At 42.2% G+C, this 12,116-nt stretch overlaps 1 protein-coding gene across 7 annotated transcripts in view; it reads left to right on the top strand.

Annotated features, from left to right (window-relative positions):
• LOC129832363 (spectrin beta chain, non-erythrocytic 4-like) overlaps positions 1-12,116 on the top strand; it is a 63,459-nt gene that overhangs the window by 37,843 nt on the left and 13,500 nt on the right. For all 7 annotated transcript variants that reach the window (XR_008755916.1, XM_055896378.1, XM_055896375.1 and 4 more), the window contains one exon: positions 9,236-9,499. Coding sequence is in view for 6 of the 7 variants with exons in the window: in XM_055896378.1 (XP_055752353.1) it covers positions 9,236-9,499 (264 nt within the window). In the remaining variant the exon portion in view is untranslated. The remainder of the gene's footprint in view (positions 1-9,235; positions 9,500-12,116) is intronic.

The following is a 12,116-nucleotide window of genomic DNA, read 5'->3' as shown; positions in this document are numbered from 1 at the left end:
CTTTATTCTAAGAATGTGAAATGTAAGAATAATAGTAGAGAGAATTATATATTTCAGCTTTTATTTCTTACATCACATTCCCAGTGGGTCAGAAGTTTACATACACTCAATTAGTATTTGGTAGCATTGGCTTTACATTGTTTAACTTGGGTCAAACGTTTTAGGTAGCCTTCCACAAGCTTCCCACAATAAGTTGGGTGAATTTTGGCACATTCCTCCTGACAGAACTGGTGTAACTGAGTCAGGTTTGTAGGCCTCCTTGCTCGCATACGCTTTTTAAGTTCTGCCCACAAATGTTCCATGAGGTCAGGGCTTTGTGATGGCCACTCCAATACCTTGGCTTTGTTGTCCTTAAGCCATTTTGCCACAACTTTGGAAATATGCTTGGAGTCATTGTCCAATTAGAAGACCCATTTGCGACCAAGCTTTAACTTCCTGACTGATGTCTTGAGATGTTGCTTCAATATATCCACATAATTTTCCGTCCTCATGATGCCATCTATTTTGTGACGTGCACCAGTCCCTCGCTGCAGCAAAGCACCCCCACAACATGATGCTGCCACCCCCGTGTTTCACGGTTGGGATGGTGTTCTTCGGCTTGCAAGCGTCCCCCTTTTTCCTTCAAACATAACGATGGTTATTATGGCCAAACAGTTATATTTTTGCTTCATCAGATCAGAGGACATTTCTCCAAAAGTATTTTTTTATGGCGGTTTTGGAGCAGTGGCTTGTTCCTTGCTGAGCGGCCTTTCAGGTTATGTCGATATATGGACTCGTTTTACAGTGGATATAGATACTTTTGTACCTACTTCCTCCAGCATCTTCACACGGTCCTTTGCTGTTATTCTGGGATTGATTTGCACTTTTCGCACCAAATACGCTCATCTCTAGGTGACAGAACGCGTCTCTTTCCTGAGCGGTATGTCGGCTGCGTGGTGCCATGGTGCTTATACTTGCGTACCATTGTTTGTACAGATGAACATGGTACCTTCGGGCGTTTGGAAATTGCTCCCAAGGATGAACCAGACTTGTGGAGGTCTACAATTGTTTTTCTGAGGTCTTGGCTGATTTCTTTTGATTTTCCCATGATGTCAAGCAAAGAGGCACTGAGTTTGAAGATAGGCCTTGAAATGCATCCACAGGTACACCTTCAATTGACTCAAATTATGTCAATTAGCCTATCAGAATCTTCTAAAGCCACGACATCATTTTCTGGAATTTTCCAAGCTGTTTAAAGGCACAGTCAACTTAGTGTAAGTAAACTTCTGACCCACTGGAATTGTGATACAGTGAAATAATCTGTCTGTAAACAATTGCTGGAAAAATTACTTGTGTCATGCACAAAGTAGATGTCCTAACCGACTTGCCAAAACTATAGTTTATTAACAAGAAATTTGTGGAGTGGTTGAAAAACAAGTTTTAATGTCTCCAACCTAAGTGTATGTAAACTTCCGACTGTATAAAAGGGTCTAAGACTGTCTCCAAGGTTTTGAGTAGCTAAAGTATAGGCCTTTATAGCAGCTAGAATCTCTGGTGTTACTGAACGCCCCAGCTTTTTGATGCAGGTGACCCTCTTACCCTGTAACTGTCAGGTGATTTACATTTTTACGTGGTGGATTTTCTCCCTGACGTCACATGCCCGGCAGCTGTTGGAAGGTGCAACTTTGCCAAGTGGACGGCTATGTGCCCGCGCTTGCAGTGGTTGCCAGGCAACAGCCTGTCCCCTCCCAGCGTACCTCGTGTATGAAGGTCATTTGTCCTGCTTCTCTCCTATATCTCTGAAACCAGGAAGTGAAACCAGCAGGAAGTGACATATTAAAGGGCTACCGTGAAGAGTATCAGAAAATGTATGACTGTACAGATAAAGTACGAAAAAGTATGAAAATGTTCCCGGAAAGAGCATCTGCTAAATGACTAAAATGTGAGAAAATATCATATAAATAGAGGTGTTAATTACACGGATCAGCTGCAGGTGAGAAGACTGGATGTGAGAACAACCGGTGTCTGTGGGTGTCTAACCTAATTTTGGAAGTGCAGAATTGCAGTGTATAACTTTTTATAAATGGGGCCTGCCACTGTTTCTCTCAAAGCTATTGCTACCCAAAGCCCAAAGGGCTCTTATTTCCTCTTCCCTTTCCCCTCGTTTCTCAGTTAGTTCATTGGCCCCTTACTATTTTACAAGTTGCAAAAGTGACTCTCTCTCTTTTGTTTCGGTGTGTGTGTGGTGTGTGCATTGAGCATGCCTGCATGCGTGTGTGTGTTCGGGATTATATATGATGGAAAGCAGTCATCATTACCAGTAGCTACCCTGACACTACATTAGTGATTAGTGATGCCATAAAAACAACATAAGCACTGCATTTTATAATTGCAACTCAATCTGTTTAGGTCCCTGGCGTCCCACAACTAGCATCCTACTCACACACACTCGCCCTCTTTTCTTAACCCCTTTGGGAGTGGAGTTTGACCCATGTGTTTTTGCCGGCGCTGCAATATAAGGGGCGTGTGAGCCGAGATGGAGAGTGAGAAGAGAGCAGGCAGAGAGGGAGAACAGTCAGAGCCTCCTCGACTACAGCACATAGCAGGGAGGTAGAGGGAGGCAGATAGACAATTATGTCATACAGCTCCATGTTCCAACACTTTCAGGACATTGCTAATACCCAGCTATCACAGTGTCCTCATAACGGTTAGTGGAACATTTCTGTAATGCTGTAGCACCAATTCTAAACAATATATTGGCTACATTTTTGCTTTTCTTAATACAGGATACTGTGCTACAATATTACGGAAAGCCAACTTTATTGTGTAGGCTTGTGAAGTTGAACCAGTGGTAGGATTTTAACAGTGTGTAACGAACGTCGTCGGGAGAAGGAGAAGAGGACCAAGGTGCAGCGTGGTAAGTGTTCATATTACCTTTAATAAAATACGAAACACTTGACGAAACAACAAAAACGACAAACGAACAGTCCTGTGAGGTGATGACACACAAAACAGAAAACAACCACCCACAAACACAGGTGGGAACAGGCTACCTAAGTATGGTTCTCAATCGGAGACAACGATAGACAGCTGCCTCTGATTGGGAACCATACCAGGCCAAACACATAGAAATACAAAACAAGGACAACATAGAACACCAGACATAGAATGCCCACCCAAACTCACGCCCTGACCAACCAAAACAGAGACATAAAAAGGATCTCTACGGCCAGGACGTGACACAGCGAGGAGACAGTAATACAGATCAGATTTTTCTTGCCAGATTGAGGCTTTTTATTTGCAAGACTTCGCCAGCGACTGTACAACACAAACAAAAAGAATAAACTGGACGTTGCAACACATGGAACATAAATCCAAATAGAGCTCAAAACCAAAAACCCAGATTTCTGCAAACCCAGAGGTATGCCCGGTTTTACCCTTTCTCTCTCTAACAAGGAAATGACAGCGTTTAAATAACACTACCCATAATGCATTTAACTAATGAGAGCAACCTAATTGACATCATGATCAATTACCGGTTGGCATGAAATACCAAACATGTTCAGTTAACTAACGTCTAAGTATTTTCCGAGCACACACTTCAATACAGGTGCTATTCCATGCTTTAGAGCAGAAACACAATCTGGGATATAAACATGTACGTCCCCCCGGAATAAGCTACTACTGCATTAACCGTACCTTTAACCATGCGCTGGAACGCGCCCATTTGCCCATTAATTCTCAGACCAGGAAATGAACAGAACCCTCTTCAATCAACAAGAAAAATCAATGTAATCATTTACATTTAGATGAACCTTAACGTTTAATTTGTCAAACATGCTCACATTGTAGTTCTACTTTATGATCGATAAATACGTGGACATAAAGGGATCTATTTTGACAAACCTAAAGCAATGGTAAATCTTAGCGCTGGCGGTAGCGTTATAGGTTCGGGGTGTCAGAAAAATTTGTGCCATTTTCACAACCAGAATTATGGGCACAGTAGCTGGCGGTGGTGTGAAAGGGTTGGGCTTTAATGAATAATCAAGTTGTGGGTTCGTCGAAGCTTGGCCCTTCACTGGCCAATCAGAGCGTTGTTATCAACTCCAATTTGAATATTAGACCGTTATAGCCTATTCCGTTAAATACCCTGCCCCATATTTGCTAAATATTTTTTAACATGTTTGCAGTCTACATTATTCTAATTGCAGTGCTTCAATATGGAAATACATTGTAAAACATTATAGTTCCGCAAACATTGTTGAATCTCAAGGTTAAATTCAAATCTCCCAACCATCATGTGTACGCCAATACATCGTCATAAGGTGACCATTAGACTTAGATTCATTTGACTGAATACCTTTTTTAGGTGTAACAGTTTTGATTCAATTCACAATTTACCGCTCTCACGTGCACATTTCTGCCCAATATAAACCAATGATGTGCTACCTTTTTGTAGCATTTCTGACTATCTTTTCAGCCGAATCTCAGAGTTCTAAAACCGGGTGCAACTCGGTTGCTGCGAAACAGTAGCATCTAGCTGGTATAAGGTTAGCAGCTGTAGCTAGCTATCTAACACCGGATAGATGAGAAGGAAAAGGAAGGTACACATTGTTGGAAGTACAGTAGACCAACATACAGTCCATTCAGAAAGTATTCTCACCCCTTGACTTTTTCCACATCTTGTTGTGTTACAGCCTGAATTTAAAATGGATTAAATGTACATTTTGTGTCACTGGCTCTAGACACAATACCCCATAATGTCAAAGTGGAATGATGTTTTTAGACATTTTTAAACATGAATTAAAAATGAAAAGCTGAAATGTCTTGGGTCAATAAGTGTTCAACTCCTTTGTTATGATAAGTTGAGGAGTAAAAATGCACGTAACAAGTCACATACTAAGTTGTATGGACTCTATGCTTGCAATAATCATGTTTAACATGATTTTTAAATGACTACCTCACCTCTTTACCCCACACGTACTGTACAATTATCTGTAAAGGTCCCTCAGTGAAGCAATGAATTTCAAACAGAGATTCAACCACAAAGACAAGGGAGCTTTTTCACTGCCTAGGAAAGGAAGGCACCTATTGGATTGATTGGGTGTCACGTCGTTCGTAATAATGAAGGTCGGACCAAGGCGCAGCGTATGTTGAGTTCCACATATTTTAATGAAAGTGAAACTTAAGTAAATACAAAAACAAATAAAGAATAAACGAACCGTGACGACAATTCAGTGCGAACAGGCAACTAAACATAAACAAGATCCCACAAAGCACAACGGGGAAATGGCTGCCTAAATATGATCCCCGATCAGAGACAACGATAAACAGCTGCCTCTGATTGGGAACCATACCAGGCCAACATAGATCACTATTCACCTAGATGACCCACCCTAGTCACACCCCGACCTAACCAACATAGAGAATAAAAAGCTCTCTATGGTCAGGGCGTGGCATTGGGTAAAAAGAAGCAGGCATTGAATATCAAATCAAATCTAATGTTATTTGTCACATGCGCCGAATACAACAGTGAAATGCTTACTTACAAGCCTTTAACGAACAATGCAGTTTTAAGAAAAATAAGTTTTAAGTAAAAAATAAAACAACAAATCGTTAAAGAGCAGCAGTAAAATAACAGTAATGAGGCTATATACAGGGGACACCGGTACAGAGTCAATGTGCGGGGGCACCGGAATATCCCTTTGAGCATGGTGAAGTTATTAATTATTCTTTGGATGGTGTATCAATACACCCAATCACTACAAAGATACAGTGTAACGGCGTTCCTCTCTCTCTTCATAAGAAGAGGAGGTGTAGTGATCGAGCCAAGGCGCAGCGGGTTGTGAAAACATGATGAGTTTTATTTATAAGACAAAACGAAACAAACTATACTTGAATAAACTAACAAAATAACAAAACGAAAATAGACAGACTAGTACGACGAACTGACATAACACACGCAGAACGAACGAACAAGTACTTACTACAAAAACGCACGAACAAACCGAAACAATCCCGTATGGTGTAACATCGACACAGACACAGGAGACAATCACCCACCAACAAACAGTGAGAACACCCTACCTAAATATGACTCTTAATTAGAGGAGAACGCAAAACACCTGCCTCTAATTAAGAGCCATACCAGGCAACCAAAACCAACATAGAAACAGATAACATAGACTGCCCACCCAAAACACATGCCCTGACCTAAACACATACAAAAAACAACATAACACAGGTCAGGACCGTTACATACAGGCTTCCTTCCTAACTCAGTTGCCGAAGAGGAAGGAATATTCCAAAACATGCATCCTGTACAACTGCCAAGGTACAACTGCCAAAAATGTGGCAAAGGAATGAACTTTACGTTCTGAATGCAAAGTGTTATGTTTAAGACAATTCCAACACAACCCATCACTAAGTACCACTCTTCATATTTTCATGTATGGTGGTGGCTACATCGTGTTATGGATATTCTTGTCATCGGCAAGGACTAGGGAGTTTGTTAGGATAAAAATAAACAGAATAGAGCTAAGCACAGGTAAAATCCTAGAGGAAAACCTTGTTCAGTCTGTTTTCCATCAGACACTGGAAGACAAATTCACCTTTCAACAGGACATTAACCTAAATCCCAAGGCCAAATATACACTGGAGTTGCTTACCAAGATGACATTAAGTGGCCTATAGTTACAGTTTTGACTTAAATCGGAATAGAAATCTATGACAAGACTTGCTGTCTAGAAATGATTAACAACCAACTTGACAGAACTTGAAGAATATTAAAAAGAATAATTGCCAAATATTGCGAAATCTAGGTGTGCAAAGACTTACCCACAAAGACTCACATCTGTAATTGTTGCCAAAGGTGATTCTAATATGTATTGGCTCAGTGGTGTAAATACTTACTGTATGTACAGTTCATTCGTAAAGTATTCAAACCCCTTCCCTTTTTCCAGATTTTGTTACGTTATATCCTTATTCTAATTATTTTTTATTTATTTCCCCCTCATCAATCTACACACAATACCCCATAATGTAAAAACAAAAAAAAAAGTGTTTTACAATCTTCACAAAGCTTGACATTTCCTTCAAAACACTCATTGATACATGTTGGCTCCTCTTGGTGCCTGCTGGCCATTGCACTCCCCAGCCGAATCACGTGACTGTGTCTGGTCCTCCCAGGAAGATTTATGCCTCCAGGCCTTCACACATGTAGTAGTATTGACACAATAGCTTCCATGGACACAACCAGCCAAACGCAATGGCCACACATTATGTAATTATCATTCAATAACAGATTGGTATTGCGTACGTGATCTCATAGTGAGGATTCTTTTTTTCGTTGCCATCTGTTATTTTTGTGGTCGTTATGGTAATTCTCCTTTTTCCCTGTCCTTTGGTTTGAACATTATACTGCCAACATCTACGAGTTGGGTTGAGTACCCTTGCTGCCTCACTCATCTGGAGATCAAAAAAGCAACATATGAATGCGCCGCCATTTTGGCACTGTTGGGAGTGTGTCCCTTCACAGTGCTGCTGTGGTGTGGTCTCCAAATGAGCACATCCTTTGTGTGGACAGATCATGAGGAGGCCGACAGAGAGGGATCCGAGGGAAGAGGAAGCTCCACTGATGGTGCGGCCGTTAAGCACAGTAGCAAAGCAAATGTCCTCCCAACTGGAGTATGCCATAGAGATATTTCAACGCTTTCTTATTCTGAGCCTTAAGCAGAAACAGTTATGTGTTTCAGAGGAACGAGACGCTGATGTTTTTAGCTGAGCACAAAGTGAATTAACTAACTAGCGTTTCAATCATTCCGCATGAAATGCACACTTATCTCCAATCAGTGAATTACATTAAAGGGGCTTAAAATGCAAATAGATTTGTTTTTTTTCCGACCGGTCCTATAGGCTCTTTATGGTGCCTTGGGGAAACGGTGACAGAGAGTGAATTACAATGGGGGGAGGGGGTGTTTGATCATGGGTAGGTTAAATCTCCTCTTTGATCGTCACTGGCTGATGTGTCATCCTGGCGGCGAATATGATTGCGTAGTTTACAACCCCCAGTGCTCGGGAACACTTGCGTGCACTCAGGGGCACAGGACAGCTGGAGAGAGGTGGAGGGATGGGAAGATAGAGGAAGGAATAAAGCACACATGTTGGGAGAGAGAAAGAGAGAGAGAGCGTGGGGGTGGGGGGGGGGGCAGAGTGCTGCAGAGAAAGGGAGCAAGTGTATGTCTGCCTGCCTCTCCCCTCTCTGAGTCTGATGGTGTGTCACGGCAGGCAGCAACTCAGTGTGCTCTCCTCTCATTTGCTGGCTGAGTCTCTGGGGTTGCGGTTGTTATGCGATTACGTTGGGCTTACTGGAAAGAGTCTGTATCTATTCTGAAAATACCTGAGAGTGTAATGAATGAAGTCAACAAGAGATGAGTCAAACCTGAAATCCTCCAACCCAAACCGATGAAGACAGACAAAAAAGAGATTCGTGCCAGATTATTCTATCAGGATGTAAAATGATGATAAGAGAAGCGCATTTTATCTGTGAGCCCTGACCTCTAAAGTTGAAGTGGTTTTCTGGGCTGCCAGGGCCGAGCCAGCCCTTTAACCCAATTTGATGTGCACTGATGGGCCAGAGTCAGGAGCAGCTGATCTGGAGCCCAGGCTGTAGCACTCAGGCCTCTTAAAGGTGTACCACTGAATCACAGCTCATGCTTACAAGCTAACGATGGAAGACAAATAGAACAATTTTTTTGTCATTTAATGTGGTTGCTTAGAATCCCTTTTATTTACCTGCCAGATTAAGGATATAGGGAAACCATAGCCAACTCCATGTCAATCAAATTTACATCAGCACGTGTCACAAAGTGCTTAAATGTATGTCCCGATATGGTAAACTGCCAACGTGGTAATCACAAATTGTTGCTGGCTATTAACTATTTACAGAATGATTTCAATGGAAAAAATCCAATATTTGTGGCAGTAGATTGTTTATGACCCCATGTTCCATAAGTGATATAAATATGACTTTATTTTCAAGTTATTATAATTTCCACTCATCAATGTCTAATCACTCTAACTTATTTCCCCCCTCTCCCTTTATCTCTCTGCTCCCCTCCTCATGCTCCCCTCCTCATGTTCCCTCTCCCTTACCCTAACCTTCAACCCCCCATTCTACATCTCTCTCTCTCAACGCTTCTTCCTATCTTCCACCTGCCCTCTCCACCCCCCACCACCCTCCCTCTCCATCCTCCAGGAGGGCCAGCAGTTGATCCAGGAAAAGCCTGAGCTGAGCCCGGTTGTGCGGAGGAAGCTGGGGGAGATCCGGGAGTGTTGGCAGGACCTGGAGAGCACCACCCAGGCCAAGGCCCGCCAGCTGTTTGAAGCCAACCGGGCCGACCTGCTGGTGCAGAGCTACACCAGCCTGGACCATCGGCTGCACCAGCTGGAGGGACAACTGTGCTACGTGGACCAGGGTCAGGACCTGACCAGCGTCAACAAGCAGCTCAAGAAGCTCCAGGTCTCTTCCTATTCATTATATGATCCAACTACTGTTACAGTTTTTGTTTTTTGTGACCAGTTTAGAATAGTTGGGAATATCGTTGGGTATGGTGTTGCTATGGTATCTTAGTTAGGTTTAAGCTGTTGAATATCACAGTGTATCTCTATATATAAAAACCTAGGGTTGTTCTGTGTGAATGACTAATCCTTTATCATTCATTTTCTCTGACTGCCTTGCTGTTTTCTCTTCATTTACTTGCCTTAAATGAGCCAGGCTGCCATAGGCTTTTGTTTAACAAGAGCAATTGGCACTCAACGCGTCACCAGTAAGCTTGGCCTGCACTCCAATGTGCTATCATTGGAGAATCAGACCATTCCACCAAAAGCATGGCTCTACAATACATACTGGGTTAAAGTAACTGTCCAGTGTTTCCAGACTTCTATAAAATCTGACCTATAATTAATTAATTACATTTACATTTAAGTCATTTAGCAGACGCTCTTATCCAGAGCGACTTACAAATTGGTGCATTCACCTTATGATATCCAGTGGAACAACCACTTTACAATAGTGCATCTAAATCTTTTAGGGGGGGGGGGGGGGTTAGAAGGATTACTTTATCCTATCCTAGGCATTCCTTAAAGAGGTGGGGTTTCAGGTGTCTCCGGAAGGTGGTGATTGACTCCGCTGACCTGGTGTCGTGAGGGAGTTTGTTCCACCATTGGGGTGCCAGAGCAGCGAACAGTTTTGACTGGGCTGAGCGGGAACTGTACTTCCTCAGAGGTAGGGAGGCGAGCAGGCCAGAGGTGGATGAACGCAGTGCCCTTGTTTGGGTGTAGGGCCTGATCAGAGCCTGAAGGTACGGAGGTGCCGTTCCCCTCACAGCTCCGTAGGCAAGCACCATGGTCTTGTAGCGGATGCGAGCTTCAACTTGAAGCCATTGGAGAGAGCGGAGGAGCGGGGTGACGTGAGAGAACTTGGGAAAGTTGAACACCAGACGGGCTGCGGCGTTCTGTGTTACAATATAATTACATAATTATAATTATGTATTAATAATTAATAATTACAATATGAGTAAAATAATTGTGAATGTAAAAAAGCATATTTTCTGTGTTGGAATAGTGTGGGTGTACCCCAACAACAGAAGGGTGTGGGCGTATACCGGTCCTAAAGAATATTCATGCTAGTAGACCGCTGATTGGCCAGCTCATCCTCTTCAGGAAATAGCAAGCATTTTATAAACGGTCTGTTTGAGATACAAGTTTGAGGTGTTAAAAAAAATATATATATTTTAAAAATGTTATTTTATTATTTGGCCACAAATATGAGTATAGGATGAGTCAACAACATTATCTGGGTATGAGTTAACAGAATATGAACTATTAAAAGTGAGATTTTCACTGGACAATTACTTATAGACAAAATGTAGCCTGTGCTACATGTTAATAAACACTAATGTTGATGCTAGCCAACAACCGATACAGTAGGAGGAGGTTCATGTTTTTTCCTGTCCGGGATGCTCTACCCCTGTTCTGTCACTACTACTGGGTCCATCTCACAGCTTATAATTTCATCATGCATCTCTCATTCTCCTCTCCAACAGCATGCTGCCGCTAAGGGCTGCTTACAGTTCCTTTTCAGCCTGCCATTGTGCTTTGTGTACAGTACGCTCCATCACCCAACCTCCATTCAGGGGTACAGTAACCTTTTCACTTCAGTTCATTTCTCTCATGGGTACTTTGATCTTCTCCTTTCCTTTCCTTTCCTTTCCTTTCCTTTCCTTTCCTTTCCTTTCCTTTCCTTTCCTTTCTTCCTTTCCTTTAGTTTCCTTTGATTTCCTTTCCTTTGATTTATTTTCCTTTCCTATCTTTTCTTTCCTTTAATGTGCTTTCTTTCCTTTCTTTAACCTACCTGTCCTTTCCTTCTTTCTCTCTTAATTTCTTTCTTTATCCCTATCGTACTCTAGTTTTGATCTTTTTTTCTTTCTTTCCGCTTCCTTCCATCCACTACCTCATCCTGTCCTGCTGATCATTCTGTGATCTATGGTGTGAGCAGAATCACTGTCTCATCCTTGAAACTCTAACCTTTCGCTTCATATGGAAATGTATGAAAATCCCCACCCGACTGTGCGAAATTGTCCTGTCTATTAATTCAAGGACCATTTCTGTCAAAGTTAGAAATAATGTTCAAGTCTCATGTTTTTTTTTATTTCTCTAAAGTGGTGATTCAATGCATATGTGTTGGGGTAACATTTGTGTATAAGCAAATAGAGAGTGTGCTTATTCTCGTGCTAGTCTCTGATATGGGTCTCTGAAAATGTCAGGGGATTCATTTAACCAGATAGAGGTATTGAGGCAGCCATCCCGAAGGCTCTTTTCCTCACAATTCCTAAGAAGTCAAATCATCATGTGAATTCGTAAGGGATTGATCGGCCTCATTCTGCCTCATTCTTCCTCCTACTCTAATTCACTTTACCATGGCACTCATACAACAGCTCTTTGCATCTGGCCCACTTTTCAAATTAGTTAGCCTCAGTGACACTACTCCACCACCCTGGTGATCTTAACCTGATATTTCTGTCCCAAAATGAGTTTCACCGCCTTAGTGAGAATCACCATCCCCCTCTGAATGACCT

The sequence above is a fragment of the Salvelinus fontinalis genome, chromosome 33, assembly GCF_029448725.1.
Source record: "Salvelinus fontinalis isolate EN_2023a chromosome 33, ASM2944872v1, whole genome shotgun sequence".
NCBI classification, from domain to species: domain Eukaryota; kingdom Metazoa; phylum Chordata; class Actinopteri; order Salmoniformes; family Salmonidae; genus Salvelinus; species Salvelinus fontinalis.
The sequence above is the reverse complement of the archived record's forward strand: the minus strand, read 5'-3'. Positions and strand labels throughout refer to the sequence as shown.